This window comes from Vanessa tameamea, chromosome 2 (assembly GCF_037043105.1).
Source record: "Vanessa tameamea isolate UH-Manoa-2023 chromosome 2, ilVanTame1 primary haplotype, whole genome shotgun sequence".
Lineage (NCBI taxonomy): Eukaryota > Metazoa > Arthropoda > Insecta > Lepidoptera > Nymphalidae > Vanessa > Vanessa tameamea.
This window is the reverse complement of record NC_087310.1, coordinates 11,579,635-11,603,971: the sequence shown is the minus strand read 5'-3', so window position 1 is coordinate 11,603,971 and position 24,337 is coordinate 11,579,635. Positions and strand designations below refer to the sequence as shown.

The 24,337-nt window shown below is 31.3% G+C and overlaps 1 protein-coding gene across 3 annotated transcripts in view; it reads left to right on the top strand.

Annotated features, from left to right (window-relative positions):
- The first annotated feature begins 277 nt into the window (after nt 1-277).
- Nucleotides 278-24,337, top strand: part of Kcc (kazachoc) — a 361,663-nt gene continuing 337,603 nt past the window's right edge. Inside the window, exons 1-2 of one of the 3 annotated variants that reach the window (XM_064216704.1) lie at nt 278-385; nt 6,777-7,097. In XM_064216704.1, coding sequence (XP_064072774.1) covers nt 6,977-7,097 — 121 coding nt within the window. In that variant the 5' untranslated portion in view covers nt 278-385; nt 6,777-6,976. Of the gene's footprint in view, nt 770-6,776; nt 7,098-24,337 lie in introns of all 3 variants that reach the window. The other 2 variants (XM_064216460.1, XM_064216209.1) reach the window with 2 other exon arrangements.

The following is a 24,337-nucleotide window of genomic DNA, read 5'->3' as shown; positions in this document are numbered from 1 at the left end:
GCTTTTTTATTTGAGTAAAAATATACTCGGTTTATATGAACGTTATTAGTATAAGTAATATTAAAAATAGAAAGGCAACATAATATAAAGCAAAGAATAAATTGAAGTAAGTGATCGCTTGAGGAAAATTTAAATAGGTCACTTGTAAACATCCACAATGATTTCAGATGATCAGATGCAAAACCGCTCCTGCAATAGCAGAACCGAATCAGCAGCAACATGTTAGCGTACACTTGTATACAGTGTGCGCAGAGAGCCGGCGCGTTCCCCCATCAGACGAGTCCGGGCCGTCGCGCGTTGCTCGCGTCTCCTCGGCTTCCTCGCCGACCGAAACTCGCGCAAACATTACTGAAAAATACAAAACAACTTCCCAATCAACAGTTGTGTATGTTCAGTTCTACCATCTCCCCTGATTTATTTTTAAAATAGTGAATTAAAACAAATTTACTACGCGTTGCGTAGTGCGTTTCGTGTAAACAAACGATGCATTCGATCTGCGATCGATTGATAAAATAGTTTTTATTTAAGGTTAAGTTTGTTGAACTTTTTTCGCGGCACGCGCGACTTTGTAGTGACGTAAGAAGTGCAACTAACCAGATTAGATACGCTAAGCCTGCTGTAATCATATAGGCCCAGGTAAAGAACGTTAAATGTAAATATACGAACGGTTACTTTCATTCATAAGTTTTAAATTATGTTGACCATCGGCTGAATTGTTAGCGGTATATGTTGCGATCGCAGTATTGCGCTGTGTCATATTTCCTACCAGGTTTGTTTATTAAACTCTTGAATTCTGTTTACCTATTAAAAACATTAGCGGTTATTCAAGGTGAAAACATAAATAACAATGAAATGAATTGTTATGCGTTTGCGTTACTGATACAGACCAGCTGCTGAGTGTATGATAACGAACTTCGAATCGACGCCAGTTTCATATTTCGATAAATCTGTCGTGTTAATACGATTTCCGTTACACAGTTTTATGTAACATAAAAATGATAAATTCAAGAAGGTTTAGATGTAGAGAAACAGATTTCGTAGTATGAACTTTGATTTTGGGCATTTAAAATATTTTTTATGTTATCATTTACATCCGTAGTGAGTTTTTGATGATATCATATGAAATAAATTATGTATAATTACAACATCGTCGGAAGGACTTGTTAGGACAAATAAATACAAATATGTGTTGATGAAGGTCAGTGCTGTAAGCTATAAGTTTCACATTTTAATAATGAATAACCGTTTTTAAGTTGTTGTTATTTAAATAAACATTGCTTAGCATTAGCGTTATGATACCATTGGTTTTTTTTTTATATTTAATGGCTTGTGATCGTAGTAACGTATTCCATTTATTTGCAACATTAAAAAATATATATATTATTATTATTTGTTTTTATAATTTTCGAATTTCTTTAGAAAAGATTTAAAAAATATATTAAAATGAATTTATTCAAAGTAGAAGCATTACACTTGCTTATTGATAGTCAAAGTAAACAACTAAAATGGGCTCCGAAAATTAAATACTTAAACAGACAAAAACCTATTTAAGAAATTAAGCGGGGATTATTTTGTCTAAAATTTGAGCGATAGAAAATTGATGAGGATATATAGATATATGTAGATTTAAATTAAACATAATTTGATATTATAATAAGCGCAAATAAAATTACTACAATCTTTAATCAAAATTAGATCAGGATCTTCAGCACCCTTCGTTTACTTCTTTTATTAAAAAAAAAATATCTGACGTTTTTATGAACACGTTGCGAACTCACTTGATCATACGTCAACCGTTCTCGTTAACGATAATGAATTTGACATCATTATAATAATTTAGCAGGTCGCACTAGAATTTAGAAGCCGAACCATCTCTGGAGCGTGGACAACAAACAATATTATTTTGTACCTTTTTTAATTTATATTACAGGTATTTCCTATATTATATTTAGTTAAAGACCTGAATATTCAATGTAACCTCTGAATATTGAACAGTTCGCGGTATTTCAGAATACCGGACTATCAGGTATTTTGCGTGAATTTCGAGTCTCGGTGCTCGAAATTCTAGCCTGTAATTAGTACGCGCTTAATTGAAACCAACTTGTATAGTATTTTATATTAATATCTTGTTCTCAAAATTATTCGTAGGTAATTTCGTAATCAGATTATTTATGAGGTTAATAGGTATACGTGTAAAAAAAAAATCCGAATTAAGCGAATATTGGTTGCGTTCTATTTTTAAACATGATATACATTAATAAATTCTACTTATGTTTAGTATGTTATGTCGTTTCTGTAATACGAGCGTAATGTAAACATTGATCGAGCTAAGTAGGCTGATGCACTGAATGGCATTAGAAAATGCACAACGCACCTGACTATGGATATAATTGATTATATTTCTAATCAGTTTAAGAGATATTGAACACACTCTGGTTCGTACAAAAGTAAATTGTTGACATAAAGCGATAACAGGGGCAATCAATGTTTCCGAAAGATTATTTTCTTATAACATAAAACTATTCAATTGTAAGGGATTTCCCCTAATCGTTTAAGGACGTAATTAAATACCGAAACCCAAACAAAATATAACGTAATTAAAACTTGACCGTACGCTATTCATTTTAAAAGTTAGGGAAGCACACGAGTTTGAAAATTCAGTAAAGTTGTAAGTGAATCGACGAAACAGGGGAAAATTATGACTCACTTTGACGGCCTCGTTGGTGTATTGGCTAGATGTATGACCGCAGATCCCGAGGTCCTAGGTTCAAACCCCAGGTCCGGACGATAAAAAGTTATTGGGCTTTTCTATGCGATAATTGCCAGGTAATAAGGCTGTATATCTCAAGGTTTTTTCGTCAAAAAATTCTGAGTACTTGCTCGTTTACAGTGATACACCACTGTGCCTTGTGACGCACGAAAAACAGTTGATTAAGCATGAACTCTCTTAATTTGTTTTGGTTTGCTGTTCTAAAATATGAGAGCGCTTGAACAAAAAGTGAACCCTATTTTTAGTTTGCGCTCACATTTGTGCAACTTAATCCTGCAACGTTAACTATTCTCCTTTCAACATAACCGCAAAGACTTAAAACGGTCAGGATATCAGCACTATGTAAATCCTATAATTGTTAATGGTGATCCTTATAAATCCCATACGTGAGAAAGAGATATCAATATTATCGTTTAAAAAGGAACCGGTACCAATGCATACAATATTAATGTTTTATCTACTCGTCAACTTTTTGCATATGCCAGTTTTTAGTATCTATCAACAATGATTCGTATTTATATAAGTGCATCGATGCTTAGCGGATTATCCTTAAAAAACATTTTTTTATAAAGATTATTTTTAACATTATTATTTCAAACATTACGCTCATTACCTTAGTCACCAACAATGTGGACGTCGCAGAATAGATACTGACCCTAGGGCTATTGTCATTCCCAATCCTGACATAAGCTGTACGCCTAAATGGAGTGAACAATAAAAAAAGGTGATTCATGAAAACAGGCATTTATTTCATAAATAAAACATTATGTGTTTTTGTGGAAAGTAATAAATTATAATTATGCTCATTTGTCTGCCATTAAAAATGAATATTAAAAAAGTTATGGTTGTGCTCTCTAAAATCTAAAACAATCAAACTTTAACATAACAAATTTGGGATTGGTGCAGTCAACCGTCAGTCTTCTTCAATCGTTCTTTTTAGTCCAAATCAAAATATTCATACTCAGCTAGATTCCTGAACACATATTTGCATCATCATAATGCAGAATTACCTTTAGTTCGGAATGTAAAAGTCACTCGACCTGTTTTATCTGTACCGTCTTTTACACATTCCGATTCTTTTGATTGTCGAAAAAAATCTATAATTGTTCACAATTAATGAATTAATTGTCAATTGTTTTTGTACCCTGCGTTCGAACGCAGCTCAGTTTCAACAACTTCAGTTAAATCATCGTCCCTGATTTCCAATATATTCGAACATATCAATTGCTTGTCATTCGTCTGTCCGTACTAGATCGTTACAGTATACGCCGATTGTCACTCGATATTTATAGAATTATTTATGAGCTCCATGTCGATATCAATGACGTAAGAGTACTCAAGATATACAGATACATTTTGTGCAATATATATTAATTTATATCTTCAAATGAATGCTTACAGTGCGCTACACATATAAACTTGCGTAATTTATACAAACAAAGCGTAAACTATTTTATGATTTATTAATCCAAAATTATAATAACTGCATAGAAATTATCTCGACCTTATGCTTGGATATACCCATATCCAAGTTGTCAAGTCAAGTCTAATTACTGGTCTACAGATTTTTCAATATAATATATAAACCAATTTAATATGAATTGTTCGTAGAAGTCTTCTTCAGAACACTACGAGGACGAATGAATGGCGGCTAGAACTTGCGCTAGTTTGAGCTTGACTTGAGCAACTTCAAGCTCTCTGCGCGCTAGTTCAATTCTCACTTGTGCTCCATTTTTCTATCGGATTCAAGCATAGATAGCAACGTATCATTGAAACAAATGGATTGTGTGAATCCTAATAATCTTAGACAGTCATGTTTTTTCTTACAAACGCACTAACGATCAAATTATATATAGGACTCCTCGGTATAATTTTATTTTCAAAATAATTATTCTTAAAAAGTTTTAAAAACATTAAAGTGAACGAAAAAATTAAATAGGTGATATAATTATTTTGAACACAATTTACATCAGCCTTACCTATTTATAACATATATACATGTACTTATACATATGTACTTATTTAATGTTAATATATACTAGTGATTTCAGTTTAATTATAACAGATATCTTAATAGATGTCATTCGTAGACTAAAAATCAATAAATACTACTAAATAGTTATTTTATTCAAATTTTGGAAAAGAGTTGACTTTTCGGTAGACTCTTAATTTTCGAACCGGAGGTAATTTAATATTGTAAAGTAACGACTTAATAGTGATTATGAGGGCCCATTATAAAAAAAAAAAAATTGCCTTTTATTTTCTTCTAGCGAAGCTAGCATGTTATAATTCTCAGGATTCTACTAAAAGTTTCACAAAATATTTTTAATATAGTGTTTCTTTTGAAATTAATTATACTCATTTTAATTAATTTATTTACATAATTAATTAATGTTTAAAAGTACTTGTTGATGCTTCGGGTCCGACTCGATTTTCCTCGGTTGTTAATAAAGCAACTCTGCTCAGCGTCTTAAAGGAATTAAGTAACTTAGAAATAAAAACCAACTGCCGGTTCTTCATTTTGTACATAGAATATAAATAATTGAATACAAGATATATTGATAAATTGAAATGAAATGAAACTATTACTGATCGTCTATCTGATGCCTAGCTTATTAAACTGCATATCCTGATTTAAGTCAATAACAGTTATTGATGTTCCAAAAGAGATTATTAATATTAATATTGCAGTTGCAAAAATATTATCATTGTGGAATATAGAGCGTACTATATCTTTATATATAAACGAAATACCACTGACTGACTCGTCACGAGATCCCTGACATTCTAGTTCCGCTTTACTTGAAATTTAGCATAGTTACTCGTACTTGCTTCACGACGTTAACTCTCAAAACGAAAGAATTTTTGGAAATTTCAACTTCAAGGGATTTTGGTGTCGTATATTATTAGTCTATGATATTTTCAAGGTGATTATTACTTATATTCTTTTTTTTGTCTTTAAAGCATCTTATCTATCTAATATTTATTTAATTTCATACAATAACTTCAGCCAATTTATTAAATGCGTCAAGAAACAACTCTTAACTTTTAGACGCGGCTTCAGTTTCAGTCAGCAAAAGTAACATCGTATCGGTACAGAGAAATTATTATATTCTTTTACCCTCGTCAACGTCAAACCAAACAGGTCTAAATATAAAGGTTTTATATGTCTAAAATTGTAATGAATCTTTTTGCTGAAAAATATTACAAAGTAATCATCAATGAAATTTTAATACAATTTCACATATTAATTGCTATTATGTATTATTAGGTTAATAGTTATTGTCTAAAATAACAACAATGTAAATAAATGTGTCACGAATCTATTCAAGTGATTTATTTTTACGATATATTACAAATTATTATTTAGTTTAAAATATATTAAACTTAATTACAAAATTTTTACGACTTGAAACAAAGGAGATTCTCTTCATAGTTTTAATTTAAACCTTTTGTGAATGTTTTTAACGGCGAGCAACTCATGAAATACAGTTAAAAGTGTTGATTTATAACCGGTTAAGATACAAAAAAATCACGTTCACACGCTTGAGATTTTAGTCTAACATCTGCAAGCAAGATTCGAACAATCTGAACAGACTTTCAATCAGAAATCAATTCCATAATAGTTTGTTACCTTTTAAGTTTTTTTTTGTTGAATTAGGTACCAATATATATACGTGAACTTGTTTTTGAAATATAACGTTGTCTATCGTTGTATTGATTAATTTGTTCATGATTTTTTAACGGCTTTTGTCAAATAATTTTTCGCGGGTACTGAGGAATATGATTTTTTTTTTATAATTGTAACATTTTGTAAATTAATCTAACAGATAATTAATATTCAGCGGAAACATAAAATTGAACTGTAAGAATCGAACAGCTATTTTAGATATTATGACATTTTTAACTAGTACAAATATTACAAAATACTGAAGTAAAAAAAGAATAGTGCCGTTACTTATTGTAAACAGAATTCAAGCTTTTTTTTTATCTGTATTATATTTAGGATGAGGTTGTAGAAGATGTAAGTAAACAGAGACGTTAAAAACTACATTTAAACAATCATATCAAAAACATATCTTAGTGTAAACGTATCAAAGTGAAATCAAAACATATCTGTGTTTATCATATAACTATATCATATTAAATAAGTGCAACTATAAGTTTCCTAAAGATATCAGTGTGAAGTGATACAAGAAAGTGAAAATGTCTGAACGCTTCAAGGTGACGAAGTTTGAGGAGCCTTCGGGCAAGACGTTTAAAAATTATGGCGCTACCTCCGCTGAGAGCGATGTGGAGCTGAAAGGGAAGTTGCTTCCAGATTCAGGTAAGGTGAACATTATCACACGTTTTTATTTGTAAAAATATATATTAATTATAAAAAAACTAAATTTACATAACTTAAAAAAACATATGTATTTTTTTTTTAAATTACACGTTTGCTGACGGATTAATTGCCAATTTGTAACAGATAAAAAATAGAATCACTGCTTCAATTATTATAATGTAAAACACAAAATTACTTATATGTTTTATAATTTTATTTAAATAATCTATGTGATTCTCTTATAATATAAGTTCTAAAGGACTATTAAAAATAAAAAATAATATATTAGGAAAATATAATAACATATAAAAATATCTTTAAGTCAACCATTCGTCGTAAAATATTTGTTAATTGATATTGTATAATATCGTTAGCGTAAAGTATAAATGTGAAAAGTTTGTGTGCTCTGTCAATAGCGCGAAGTATGAAATTAAAATAACAGCTTGTAAATGTCCCAATGCTAGGCTGAGGCCTCTTATCCTTTTTTGAGAAATAGGTGTGGAGCATACTCCACCAAGCTCCGGCAAAGCGTAGATACATGTGTCAGATTTGCATCCGGCACTTACAGTTTTCATCACGATGTTTTCGTTCATCGTCGATCATGATCATCTATTATAAACACAAATTAAGCATATGGAAATCAGTGGTGCATATCAGGGCTTGGGATCATCAGCTTAAATTCAGCAACGTCCTTCTAACGGTTTCTTGACGGATTGTAATTATACTTTAATCAGATGTCGGATATGGCGTTATAATTATTCATAAAAAATCAATGTTCGATGAAGATAAATCATATATTTTTTTGCTGATTATTATTTTATTTCAATACACTATTATCTCAAATATTGTAAGGAATAATATAATTATTCGAATCTATCCTTTATGTCTGTGGCATTAAACTACATTTTGGATAAACGAAAAAAAAAAAAAAAGAAACAAGGATACAATTATCAATTGTTTTATCTTAACTAAATTAAAAATGAACAAGATATTCAAACTTGTATTATGTACGTACATAATGTACAAATGTACATTTCAATTAAACCGCGTTACAACGCTCATTACACGAACGCTCCAATACCGATTGATGATTGATATGCGGATGGCAAATATTAATCATTACTGTGTAGTATCCTACTGATATTGATATAACATCGCATTATATTAATATCGTATTAATTGTCGTTTAATGAATGATTCATTTGTGATATGTACGTTATCTTTAATTAATAACAATTTGAGAATATATTCCGAAGTATTTTTAATTAAATGAACACACTTACAATATTCCTATATGTGTGTACTGTATTAAAAACACGTATTTGTGTTGTGTGCGTCTCGGGCGTACAATAATAGTTATAATAATGTAAGGAAAGGTTGTTTATTAAAAAGTCTATGATATTAAATAAAATTTTATTCTTTTCTATGTACATACACAAAATTCTAATGTCCGTATTCGAGAATTGTAACTAGGAATGTTTAAGAGAAAGGAAAGTCCGAGAGACTAGCGCCGTAACGCGTTACGTAACGAAGCGGTTTATCCTCCCATAAGAAGTTATCACTTCAAAAAATTATATATTTTGTAACGAGTTACATTAAGTACTTGAAAATAGCGGATTGTATTTTGATTAACATAAGAATTAACTACATCGACAAGAAGTATACACAAATCAACGATGACCGAATGGCGCAAAGACAATGGCGCTGTAATATTAACCATTCCTTACATCGCCAATGCGCCACCAACCGATGGCGACCAACCGAAAGAGGGAAGATGTTATGTCTCTTGTTCCTGTAGTTACACTAGCTCACTCACTCTACAAACCGGAACACAACTATACTAATTACATCTGTTTGACGGTAGAATATCCGATGAGTGGTACCTACCCAGACGGGCTTACACAAAGCCCTATCACCAAGTACCGTTATATGATGTTCCAGCACATAAACTTCGATTGAATTCAACGGTTCGCCTTAAAGATACACACACACCAAGCTTTCAACCTGACAAAGTTAGTACATCTTTCTTGGGGCAGGGTATTCGATTCTATAATAAAAAATCGCAAAACATTTTAAATTTGCCTCTATATCTAAATTGAAAACATACGTAAAAAAAAACATATAAGGCAGATTACAGGATTATATTTCGGGGCGTCACGGTACCATGCGTAAGGTACGATCCGATGTGACGGAGTTGGTACCGCTGACTTTTGGTGGGTAAGCTGGGACGCACTAGGCGTTCTCAGCACCGGCGAGTCCCACTTCACGCGAGAGAAACACGTACAGGATTATATAAATAATAGAAGAACTTGGTGTTAATATTCGTTGAAGGTCATACAGGATACATACATATATATTATGGTAACTATTGTGTTCCGTACTGTCTCTACTCGATAGAATCAATATTCCGTAACGGTGGAAGCTTGATGGGGAATTTAAGCCTGCAAAATGTATCCATTAAATAGTACTCGTAAGAGCCTATTTGAATGAAGTATATTTTGATTTTCAGACAGGATAATCCTAAAAGGATCCTAAAAGGAGATCAGCCGGTTTTGCTAATATATAGTAAACGAAAAATCCTAAAATTATTTGCCTACAGACAAAGCAATATAAGTAAATAGGATTACTAAATAAGACAAAACCTTAAATCTATCTTAATAAGGACTCTACAGTCCTTTCATTCATACAATTTAAATGTCACGAGTGAATTGAATTTGGGTCGGCCTGTATAGAACTGTAAAACCCTTTATTAAGAGTCTTATATAAATTCAGTGCCATTCTCGTGTTTTGCTATTTATACTATAATATTAATATTTTGGAGATTCGATATTTTTAACATGCTTTTAGTTAGATAACATTATTAAATTCTTAAAATATATTGTTGTATGTAATGAACATTTAACTGAATTTATTTAAAGGACTATCGTCTGAGATATATGAGACGAGATCTTAACTGATGATTACGGGCTCAATCCCAGGCAACATCCACTGAAGTTCCATTTCTACAAACAAGGAAATCATCGTGAGGAAACCTGCATATTCAATTTAAAAAAAAAATCCATATGAGCATCCCCAACCCGCATTGGAGCAGCGTGGTGGAATAAGCTCCAAACCTTTTCCTCAAAGGGTGAGATACTATCTGAGTTAGGAGATACAGCTATAGCTACAGAAAGGCTATAAAAAACTGTTAAATATTATATGACTTACCACGTCAATTGTCTAAATTTAAAACACGTGAAAACGCGAAGATCGTCTACTTATATAATAATACTAAAATCCTCTCCGAAAAGCGCTGCCTCTTCTGGTGTAAGTTTCATGTTTATTTATTTGGTAGTTTGTTCACTTAGGTATTACAAAATCTTCTTATTAAAATAAGATAAATAAAAATAAATAACTACGCGTGAAAGCGGCGATGCTTAGAGTTTTTAGCAGTAAACAAAATGGCGCTTATATACAAAGCAATATGAAACGATATAATAACGTATATAATTATTGTAAAAAAACAGCATTGTAAATCAGTTTATTCGAAAACAACAAATATGCGTGTTTCTTGCCGTTTCTTCTCGCTGGAGGCTGCTTTCCGAAACGGTGGTAGTATTTTAATATCGACGATTCAAAAACGCTTCATTGTGAAGTTTACTTGAATAAAATTGATTTGATTTGATTTGATTTGAATGATTTGATTTGATTTGATATAATATAAACGTATCTTACAAATAATCCTTCCGAAAAAATGTCTTATTCTAAACACATTTTATTCAAGTCAAGTAAACACTTTTAATATTTTTTTAACCATTTCACAAGATTATATTAAACATAAAGCTACCATTGGAATCGAATTTAGACTCTATTATGAAGAATCAACAAGTGTCTGAACAGTACTCGTTTTCACCTATTACATAGTCATTAAGTATGTTAATAAAGTACACATTCATTTATATTATACATTCTGTCAGAAAGTCAACAAATCAAGAATGACAATTCTTAAGATATATTTTCAAAAAATCAAAAACTCACTTAAAATTAAAAGGCGCGTGTACTCATGTACGCGCGTGAAAATTTCTACATCTACGTCGTAATTTTTTTTAACTGTATACAAATAATTAATAACAATAAAACGATAATACTTCAGTTATTAATAATAATTAAGATAAATAAAATTTCTTCTATTTTCAACGCGGCTATAACCCTCACACACAAATTAAAACATCACGTTTTGAATTTGTAATAATATATAATTGTAAAATAAGACAAGGCCGTGAATTTGTCTATTTTTGCGACTTGATACTTAATTGGCGATTTAGCGAACGACTTCATCATGTAGTTTCACGCCACCCTGTTCGTGCGTCATAAAACTTCACTTCTAAAGTAAGCGCACAAACATTCGGGCAGATATATCGACTTTAATTTATTACTATTTAAAGATTGAAATAGCAATCATGATAATATTTCGGTCATTGATTACTTGGACAAATTCTGGATAATTTTATTGGGTCATTAATCTCGTAATCACATTCCTGTCATTGAACACCAGTGTGATTGAAATTGTGTTGTCAATTAGCATGAATAGTGAATATGTTTAATTTAAATTAACGTTATATTGTTGTCAACTTACAAAATTTGATAAATCATTAAATTGAATTTAATTGAGAAATTTACTTTTTGAGTTTAGAAATGTTTTACACGCGTCATACACATTTTTCGATTTTGATTTCATTCCTGTCTCATATTTTGAAAAGAAGATAACGTTACAATTATTTTTTGGGAAATCGTGTAAAAAAAGGATTAATTTTTTAAAGGGATATATTTTTTTTTAATCTTTATTTTTCTCTTTGACATTTAAGCATAAAGCCAGCAAAAAGATATACTTATTTTACCCGATATATAATCAAAGATAAGCAATATTTTAGTAATAATTTAAGTTATATTTACGGGTATCTCGTCTCAGAAGAATGAAAACATTAAACGGCAATGCAGTTGAAAAGATATAATAGTATATTATTGTATGCTATTAATTTTGATAAGTCCCATTATTAATCTATGTGACAAAGAATTTGGCCTAAACTTATCTAATATCTGTATCTATAAGAATCTATTTCGATATAAAATTCTTGACTTTCTAGGAAATTACTTAAATTTCTATAAACATGTTTTTTATCATTTAAATTACCGACGTACTTTAAGTCATAAAAAAGTACAAAACAAGGACACGTTAACAGTCAATAAAAATGTATGTTCCCGATATTCTGATAAGCAATATGTTATTAAGTCAATAAAATATTCAAGACCACCTGGTGACCTATCTTAATAGCTATATGAATAAAATTTATAAAATGTTTACAACGAATCGGTCTAAAGTTTTGTAGTGATCATCGCAAATATACAAAAAAAAAACGTCAAACAAATACTCATTTCCTTTTTGAAGATCGTTGTTAAATATTAGAATTCGATTGTGTATCGGATAAAATCGCTTATAAAATAAATATATTTTTATTCTAGTACATAATTAAGGCACTAGTGAACTCGAAAATCTATTCTTTCTAAATTCGCCTTTATCTGGAAAACTTTGTAACATCGTACGTCCTAGTTAGCTAACATTTTGAAACTTACTTGTTTGAGTTAGTTACGTACATTTGCATAATATATTACTATCGTCTATTATATCGGGACTACTACATTTTTTTTTATTTATTCAATTAAGCAGAATCTAAAACCTTAGTAATTTTAGAGTTTGACAATGACGTGTGGGTAATATTAATAATCTTTTTTGTATGATATTTGTAGACGGACGGGCAAAGGGGTCAAATATTTTTTTTGATACTTTAAATACTTTTTTCTTTGGAAAATAAGGTATTATATCTTTTGTGCCTGTATACACTTACATTAATACAAAATATTTATTATTATTTAGTAAAAGTAAAGTTTTATTATATACAGTTTCGCGGTAGAATATCTGATGAGTGAGAACCTTGTGCCTGTAGTTACACTGGCTCAATCACCCTTCAAACCGGAACACGACAATACTGAAAGCAGTACGCTTTTTGGCGGTAGAATATCTGATGAGTGGGTGGTACCGGGTAGGTAAAACGGGCATGCACAAAGGGGTAAATATCCTAGGGTAATCGAAACCTAGAGAATTTTATACATTTTTACACACATCAGGCACATTTCTATAATAATTTTATAATCACTCGGTAAAATTACTCATATTCGAATGGTTGGAAAATATCTCATATTCAGAGTATCCGCGCACAAAGTCGAGATCACATTTCATGCAAGTATTCCCACAGGCTATGCAACTATATATATTCGTTCATGAAATTCCTGTTACGCTATATAGTATTTGAAAGGACAAAATACGGATTCAAATTGCAACAACAAATTATAGTTTTTATATCTTTAAATTGATCTTTAAATAAACAAATTGATTCAGACATGACAAAAGCGAGTTTAAAACCAATGTATGTAATATAAAAAAAAAAATTAAATATATATTAAATACTAACGACGGGTTCAATTTATCGATAAAGAATATTATGTGATATAAACATAATTTATATCCTGTATGTCCCAGGAATAAAAATTCATAAAAAAAACAAACAACTAAATATTTTTCATTGTGGTACCACCCACTCATCAGATATTCTACCGCCAAACAACAATACTCAGTATTGTTGTGTTCCGGTTTGAAGGGTCAGGCACAAGGGACGTAACATCTTAGTTCCCAAGGTTGGTGGCGCATTGGCGATGGAAGGAATGGTTTAATACTCTAGCACCGGTTCACTTTACAACAGAATGTAAACAGTTTGCGCGCATAAAAAGTATTATTTTTAGATACATAGTTTCCTAATCTTGTAATTTACTCTACATTGCTAGGCAAAGATCTACCATGTTGAAAATTGTATCGGACGTTATATGGAGGTATCCTCATGATATTTTCCTTTACCGTGATTTTAATTAAAATTAGAAATTAATCTCATGAACATCCAGCAGGTTAAGATGTAAACATAGATCTACGTTTTATGTCCATTGGATCATATCGAACCTCTTTAGTGAGCGCAAGTTAGTGTGTGCACACATATCTCCTGCACAATGGTCTAATATTCGTTCTGAATTGCCGACGTTTTAGAAATAAGTAAAAACAACATAATTTGATTATCATTTCCATCATGAATCTTTGCCTTTCACGATACATTAGCTATTTCGAAAAGCGCAAATTGTAACGACCATGAGCGGTGAGGGCGAAAAAACGAACAATATTTATCTTAACGTTGAGCCCTTGTAAATAATGTTAGTAATTTCATTGTCTTTACGAAGACTACATTTATCGTTCTTTATTGGTCGTTAACAGACAGACAGGTCGTTATATGTTCGTAGGACGAACGTGTTAGTAAGTACAGGTTATAAAATGTTAATCAGGCTCATTTAAGTTGATATTGATAAGGTCTAAATATCTTCATGTAACAATTTATGATAAATTGTTATTCGTCCGTCACAATGTAACATTAATTTTAATGTCACCTGATGATGCTAGCTCACATAATATGTATATTTTGTGAGCTGTGAGTGAATTTATTACGATATAAATCGGATAACTTTTAACATATCCTTCAAAAGAGGCATGAAAAGGCATCTTGCGGGCCGGCATGGCGAGGGTAACTAGTGCAGTTCATTCTTGCTGACTGTACTAGTCGTCTTTGCGTTTGGACTCCACTTCCACTTACCATCAGGTGGAGTGGAGTCATATGTCTACACGGACAATATAAAAAAAAATTAATAGCGTAAGCCGATTTTTGACCCAGTGAGTATAGGACGAAAGCTGCACATAAAAGATCGGTTATTGTCTTATTTTGAAGAGCTTCAGCCTTAGATGTACAGAAAATTAAAGAGGATACTTGATTGAAATTCACTAAATTGTTACGATTTAACAAAAAATTAATTTTAGAGAGCGAAAAAAGTTACTGGTCGGGCAGTGAGCAGCGCTATGGTTGTATAAAAAAAAATCAAACATGCGAACAGACGTCGTAAGTTTACAATGAAATTAAATCAAAACAAAAATGTCATAGGTTTCGAAATTTGTAAAAATCTGTTGAATAAATGCGAAATTTCGCGTGCGGACCACTAGTACACTATTAAGATTGTACCTGAAATTGAAATATCTGTCCATAGATAATCAAAAAACAATTAATATAGCGATATACTTCGACGCGGTTGTTAAAAGTACACAGCTGTAAATGGACCGAGTGATTGATGTATATAGTGAAATTATACTTTTTTAAATAAATAATCTAAGGCCCTTATTTTAATTGATGTGAACGGCCCTTCGTAAAACAATAAATGGTTTTGTCAGAATTATTCATTGATATTAGTCAACTAATGCAATTCTATATTTTTCCAAAGAAAAATAAACATTTACATAACTTCTTATTTTATATAACTAATTATTCAATTCAAATTTAATAGGTTAGGTTAGGATTTTAGCGCGATTAAGTAATAAAAAGATAAACAATATATTTGGATTTATAATATTAGTATATCACTTAACGACAGTTTAAAAATTAATTTTCCATTATTGATAATAGGAAAACTTATATATTTAAAGTGAATTAGATTTCCAATGTTTGGAAGGCTTCTCTCAACGATGAACTCAGTAAGCAAAGAACGTTAGTAATTTGATTGACTTCACGGAGCGTAGGCATTGCTTTGAATAGTCTCGACGACTCCGCGAACATACATAATATGTACTTCAAGTAATCAAGATAATGGTTAAAATAATACGTTTTCAATATTTACAAGATCTTCCCCGTGATTTTGTCCGGGATAAAACTAAATGTACTGAAGTTTATCTTTATAATAAATGTAATCAAAATCGGCTTCGAATAATTGTACAGATTTTGAAATAGAATTTGTGTCATACGAAAACAAAAAAAAATAATCTCTGCTAATACTATAAATACGAAAGTGACTACGTCTGTTACCTCTTTACGCTAAAACTGCTAAACCGATTTTGGTGAAATTTGTCATGGAGATAGTTTGAGTCCCGGAGAAGGGCATACTTTTTTAATTTACACGTTGAAGGGTTGTGCTATATAATATATACTCATTTAGCTGAATACGATTATTAACATAAGAATTGATAACATTAAGTGCTTAAATATATATAAATATGAATTAAAAATAGTTACTGTATAAATCCTGACCGCGTGGAATGGTGGCAAGAATGCTAGCAGCATTTCCCCGTTGAATCGCAATTCCGATCCTCTGGGCTAAAAACGAACCAGCCGTCCTGTCACCAGTAGAGGCAATAAGGCGAGGTGTTATATATACATATATATAGATATTATACTAATATGATTTGACATCTTTGTTAAAAAATATGAAGATGTCTTTGTGATCGATTTGAGTTCTTATTGGCCCCTTGCGTAGGATAAACTATAGTTAATAATTAGTGTGCGTAAACTCTGTCACCGTTCTCCCATTCTGACATATATAGAACGAGCTCAAGCTCATTTCTCTATTTGCTATCTGAGGTAAATACTGAACCCAGGACGTTAGCATTTGTAGCCTTATAATATTGCTACTTCATTAACGATGCAGCTAAACAAGAAAATACGTAATAATAATGACTGTATAAATTTATTTGTATTCAACTAAAACAAATAGAACTAACTCGAAATGTTTTTTTAATTATGTTAGACACGATTGCAATATACATTTCAATTAATGAATACATTATTTATTTATTGATTTTAGTCAGTTATAGCTTGGTTAATATATCCAACCTGGCCGAGCAGGTAACAACGATTTCAAACTCGGAAATTTTTCATGATTTTAATTTGTGTTCGTTACGAAAATATCGTGACGATACCGACTTGAGTCGGATGAAGATCTGCAGCAAGTTTTCCATCGACTCGTATTGCTGTGCGAGGTGGAATAAGCTCCAAACCATGTCTTTAAAATGAGAGTATGTTGTAGCAAAGCAGTGAGGTACTTACTATTTGATGAGGTAATTACTTTTCCGTAATTTAATTATATTCGATATCAACTCAACGATCATAAGCAAAATATATTTATTCTACCACGATGGGTATAAGCTTTTTATTCGCAAACAAGTCTTCGGAATTCCCTAAAACTAACTAAACACTTACTCTTTCTCTACATCACTAGAAATGTCTAACTATAAACAAAACTCAACAAACATTAATATCGAACGTTTTCCGGATTTTCCGTTCTGCCCTTTCCTCACACTGTCAAATACAAAGCGTGTAGTTTTATTTAGGCATGCAATGTTTTTCATATAGGTAACTTAACATTTACGTATACGTACATAACTGTTAAGTAATACATTATTGATAAACAATATTATTAATCATAAATATTTCATATTTATTTAACTATATAAATATAATAAAATTGGAGTGTCTGTTTGTAATATTAAAATAACCGACTTTTACTAAATGCATATGCATGTATGCACGGTACATATACGAAAATAACTTTTTTTCAATTTTTGTTTGTCTGTCTGTTTGTTCCGGCTAATCTCTGGAATGGCTGGACCGATTTTGACGGGACTTTCACTGGCAGATAACTGTTGTAATAAGCAGTAACTTAGGCTACAACGATAATTTTGACGGCCTCCGTGGTCGAGTAGTGTGTACACCGGTTTTCATGGGTACGCCACTCCGAGGTCTCGGGTTCGATTCCCGGCCGAGTCGATGTAGAAAAAGTTCATTAGTTTTCTATGTTGTCTTGAGTCTGGGTGTATGTAGTACCGTCGTTACGTCTGATTATCCATAACACAAGTGCTTTAGCAACTTACATTGGGATCAGAGTAATGTATGTGATGTTGTCCAATTGTTTTGTTAAATTCAAACGCGCACGAAGTCGCGAGCACAGCTAGTATACTATATCATAGATAGGTGTTTTAATGTGTGTACCGAGGAATGGAAAGAAATGTACCGCCAAATAACAGTACACTGTATTGTTGTGTTCCGGTTAGAAGGGTGAGTGAGCCAGTGTAATCACAGGCACAAGGGACATAACATCTTAGATCCCAAGGTTGGTGGCGCATAGGTGATGTAAGGAATGGTTAATATTTCTTACAGCGCTTTTGTCTATGGGCGGTGGTGACCACTTACCATCAGGTGGCCCATATGCTTGTCCGCCAAATAATGCCATAAAAAAAAAAAAAAGAAAAAAAAAAAACAAATATCATAAGTAGTAGTCATGGTCGAAGTCGAAATTGAATAAAACGAATACTGATTGATCTGACTGACCTACGAGTACTATATCTATTTTCCTATCTGAAACATCCGACTATACATAAAAATTATACAGTTCAAACAGACCTTGGGACTAGTAGTGCAAAAAGCTTCATTAAAAGTATAACACGACAGGCGAGCTGGTTCATTTTTCGCCCAGAGGACCGGAATTTCGATTCAACAGCGAAATGCCACCATTCGACACGGTCATGATTTGCAATGTAAAAAATTCTAATTCTTATTTGTATATAGTTAAGGTCATAATATTATTAATTGTTATGATAATAAAAAAAAAAAATACGTCAAAAGTATAAAAGTTTGCATTTATGTAATTTTACGTTGTCTGTTGCTTTCTTCTTGTCGCTCTTTCTATTATTGAAAACTATCAAAATCTGTATAAAATATATATAATCTGTGGTTCTAATTAAAAATCATACTAAATAAGATGTAATATATGTCGAAGCATCAAAAAGTTTAATTAAGATTTATTTATTTTTATCGTACATGCTGGCAACGTCAGTATGACGTTAAAAAGAAAAGAATCGAAAAGTGTCAGGATTGATTGAACATTAAGAAAAAGATACGAACAAAAATGACGAGACTTATATTTTTGGAAATAAATATGTCTGATAACGAATTAATACCCAATCCTTCGTTATATATAAAATGCTGTTTAAGTTGATATATCTTTTTGAGCAATAATACATACTTTTAAAATAAATAATGATAACTTATCAAATTGCGTAAATATGACCAACATAATTATTAAGGTTACCTTAAATAACATGCTGTCTCTCTCTATTAGGCTTTTGAGTCTTTTAAACGACAAAGAGAAAAGATATTTTAGTAAAAACGCTATAAAAATGTGATTTTATTACCTGTGATTTATGAAATGACGTACAGTCATACAGTCGTTTAGTTGAAATGTTTATGTACAACGGTCGCGTTCAATTTCGAGTCGGATACTTTGCTTACATTTTTATCGTAAAGTTACCCCGGTGAGCAATTCGGTTTACCGGGACTCGGTGCTGATGAGTTATTCAAGAACACGGGATTATTGGTATTTGCATATACATATATCCCACGAACATGAATGAATATTTTGCCAATTAACGAGAGCTACGCACGAGCGTGAACACATTTCAACAGATTTAGGAAATTTCAAGTCTCGAATGATTATAACATTAAGAATATAAAGTCATTATACCCTTCACTGTGCAAATATGCTAAATACTTGTAATTAACTGATATATTAAAATATTCTTGAAGGCGCCTCTTATTAAACTAAACATTTGTGTTACGTCGAAGTTATAAATTATCATAAATTATAATGAATCGTTTTGGATCAGGAGAGATTTGAAATTTCAAAGGCTCTGTATTATAACGGATTTGATACTGAATGTAATTAACATCATCATATGATTGAGTGTATATTCGTTACGTGGAATAAGTTACTATTCAATCCATTTCAGGTTTCTTTATTATAACCTAATCATATAATTAAGTTAATTACATTCAGTATCAAAACCGTTATAATAAAGAGCCTTTGAAATTTCAAATATCTCCTGCTCTAAAACGATAATATAAGTATATACTTATGTTAAAGGTGATAACCGCAACTGGGTCTATTTATGCAAATTTAAATGTTGTTAAATGGAAATCATATTTTATACGTATAAGAATTGGTTTGCTTGAAACAACTAAACACTTTAACAGCCTGTAAATGTCCCACTGATGGGCTAAGGTCTTTGAAGAGAAGGATTGGGGCTTATTCCATCACGCTGCTCCGTTGCGGATTGGTGGGTACACATGTGGCAGAATTTCGTTGAAATTAGACACATGCAGGTTTCATTACGATATTTTCCTTTACCATTGAGCACGTTGAATTATAAACACAAACTAAGTACACGAAAATTCAGTGGTGCTTGCCTGGGTTTGACGTCGCAATCATCGTTTGAGATGTTCTAGCCACTAGGTCTCGGCTTTCTCGAACATGATCTTTGACAATACTAACTGGGAATGAAAAAATATTTTCCCATTTGATCGCCTAATTCTGAAGATAAGAAGCAGGAACGTTCAAACTACGCAGCTCAGCTGGTATGTTATATAACACCGCATGACCAAACACAACTTATACTTTGATGTTACTTGAATATTTAAATAACTTAAAGTTATAAGAATATTCTTGCATGAGATATAGCGTATTTACTCAGATTCATTTATATCTTAAGGTCTTTGCAACAAACTTAGTCTAATTATGTTGCCTTTGACACATTTGAAAAGTGCTCTTTTGAAATGTAGTTTACTAGTATGACCTATTTCTGCCTATCCTTTTTCCGTCTAACGAAGGTTATTTGCTTTGAAATGTAAACTTTATTCTGTTACGATAAAGTTCATTTTAGCTTAGAATAGGATTTTGTGTACATTCGTTACGTGGAAAATGTTACTGTTCAATCCATTTCAGGTTTCAGATAGCCGGCTATTGAGTATCGTTTTAAATTGATTGTTTGTTTTATCTTGATAAAAAATCTATGTGCATATATTTTATTATTCATACACTTGCTTTAGCATAAATAATAAATATTTTATAGTAATAATAATAATGTCGCACTGACCAATTTCGGTAACAGTGGTCAATCTTAAGGGAAACTAGCAAATTCATGCCCTCTCTAAACCCTTACTCTCATATTCCAATGGGAGAGAAAATTCAACACTACCGGGAAGTGTTCAGGCGCAAGAACTTTACGTGCTTATCAAGGTACGGTGGTGTACCCAATGCCGACTTCCAGACTGCGCAATGCTGCTGAGAATTTTGCCTAAAAAAACAAATAATATATATCGGCACGACTTGGGGTTTGAACACAGGACCTCGAGATCTATGGACTTATATCTAGCCACTAGACCAACGAGGCAAGTCTGATTTTACATAAATAAAATGTAAAATGTCCTGTTGTTTCTTGAAAAATGTACATACTGTCTCTCTTAATGGTTGTTTTCGGTAGAGATGTAATAAAGTTTCATATTTATATTATACAAATACAGAATAGCCACCTTGTGATAAATAAGTACATACCGGCTCCGTAACAAGTATAAATAGGATACCTTGTGTGTCTGGTACTGACTTACCCTTCAAGCCGGATAACAACAAGCAATATAAAGTATTTATTGATTTACGCAAATAGTATGATATCTTCGAAAAATGTATAGCACTCATCTGGCTCCGAAATTGTCTTCACACGAACACATTAGTATACTTTGAGTCACTCCAAATTTTTGATTCAAATTTAAGTTAATCTTCTGAAGGTGGCCTAACTGTACATATTTTTACTATATTAAAAAACTCCTCAACATTCAATTTTCGTCTACAAAAGGCAACAAGAGTTTACCCTGTTATATATTGAAAAGCGGTTTGTTCGTGAACGGCAGAGGCTCAAAATTTTGGCGAATTTAAACAAGATTGCCTTTTCAAAGTTATATAGTGGTTCATATAGCCTGTGTTGATATTTAATTTATAATGTTTACCAGGCATAAGATTAAAGTAACAAGATTTTTATAAAAACAAAAATATAATTTGATTTATGTTTATACATAAAATTTTTACTTCAATATCATTCATATAGTCTGTTATAGTTTCTCGATTTGCTTTCCTGTTGAGGTTACAAATGTTTATTTAAACTACAATCATTGAATGTAAGAAATCAGAATATGCTTCAAAATGTGAAATGTATACATATGTTATGTATTTATTTCTATAAACCGTACAATTTAAAGAGTTAGTAAACTCTACATATGTACCTTATTGAAGTGCAATTTTTAATTTGCTTAAAATTTTAAGGTCTTTGAATTGCAACTCTCCTGTCTCAAGTTCCACATACGTATTATTATATTTAATAATATAGTCTGGATATATCGACGAAACACGCTCTAGATGTGTTTACTTTTGCAGAGTAAATGTTATTTTCATTCGTTTAATCATTGAGAGCTCTTAGCGTTCATGAAATTCAGCGTTACCGTGATAAATTAATAAATATATGGATAGTATTATATAATATAACCAGTGGAAAACTTCACACGTGTTACAAACATTCCATTTATACATTTTTACGAGAGATTGTTGCTACTCTATTTTAAAATTATACTTTAGAATCATCTTTACGAACAAAGATTAAAAATTATCATTTTAAATGAAACTTGGTACGAAAATCGATTGCTATAAACTGATAAACACATTAACGTAGTTGTTTTGTTGTTGTTTCTTTACTGTTTATGATCGAATATTGACCAAACTATTTATATACAAGTCTTAATTTAATAAAAGAATAAAGAAACAAGAAATTTATCCGAATTTATATATTTTAATTTTAAATTGGAATATTTGTGTTGTATCACGACATTGCTTTTTTTCAATTTATTTTTAGTTATTAACGAAATGGAAATAGAACTCTTATTTTTATAAAAAAAGTGGGCAGGTACCTAATATTGAACAGTTGTTACGGAAAATATTAAACCAAATATTGACATAGTATTTAAATGGTTTGTTTTATTTGTAAATACTTTATGAAGTAACTTAAGAATTAGAACATTTGTATACGATTTATTTTCGTATTATGGTAAAACTATGTATGTAATTAACTCAGATATCACCGTAGAAATAATTGTGAGATATCAAAAAGTGATACGCGTCATTGAATGTAATTATTAATAAACAAACGCGTCATAATAACACCGTAAGTCGCCTTTCACCATTTGACGAGTGAGATATGAATTTAGTTCTTAGAATAGCGCTGCTGGAATGAATCGTTTGCTGAATTGCTACACTTGATTAAAACGTTTACTAGAAAGCAATATTGTCAGAGTCACAAACCAACCCCTTTAATGCCTTCTTATTATATAAATATTCTTAACTTCCCATTGTTCAGCCATAAATTAAATATCTTAGAATCAATATTTTTCATAAATAGCTATAATTTTTTAACGTTAATAGTAAAAAAATTAAGATAATTTTATATATAACTTAAAATCTTCCAATGTTCTTTTTTTATAGCATTTTGATCTCCTGATAACGAAAAAAATTGTAAATCAATTTTGTTCAATTAAAATCATTTTTATACTCATACATATTTTATAATATTCACATTAAAAAACCGCAAATGCTTAATGTTTCCTCGTTTAAGTTAAAAAGTGGCTAGAGGGAAGGCAAAGAGCGTGCAGCCAGCGAAGTGGAATTATGCGGTGACACGTTAACTAACAAGAGCTCGCAAAGTAAATTTTGATCGTTTTCCCAGCAAGTGATTCATTACAGTATATATATTTCTCGATAACATTTTTAAAGAACCACACTCAACATCTAGAATATACCTAAATGGTTCGAATAAACGAGCACTACCAGATAGCATTATAATCCTTATATGACCTTTATAATATTTTGTTTAAAGCTGGATTAAAATCGCAATCGATTTAACACTGTTATGTAGTTTATGCGTCAGGCATTTTTCAATCAGGGATGTTATGGAGCAGGGATTCATATATCCGTCTCCATGTCCAATTCCATACTGGCTATGACTGGCTTTTCAAATTGTTCCAATGAATACTCCAGAAATGTAACAGCACGTATCATTAAAATGTATCCCTGATGGAGAAGCCTACCTGACTTCTTTGAATAAAAAATATCGCTTAAACCGAAAAAATAAACCTACTTTTCCGAACCAGTTTACCTGTATGCGGACACATTTCCAGTCTTAAAATGGGTGAAGATTTTTGGAAAATATTGCATGCATATTAAAATCTGACTCTTAGCTTGATGAAGCTAGAAAACGTGCTCGCTGCTTAAGTTGTTAAATTTGGTATCCAAATATATTCTGTAAGGTAAACTAATGGGGCATTCCAAAGGGTTCGTGTGGTAATTAGGACCTTAGGAATTTCCTCACTCAGACACAATCCATGTTCCAGTTTTCTTTCACCTCTGTAACATCTGTGATT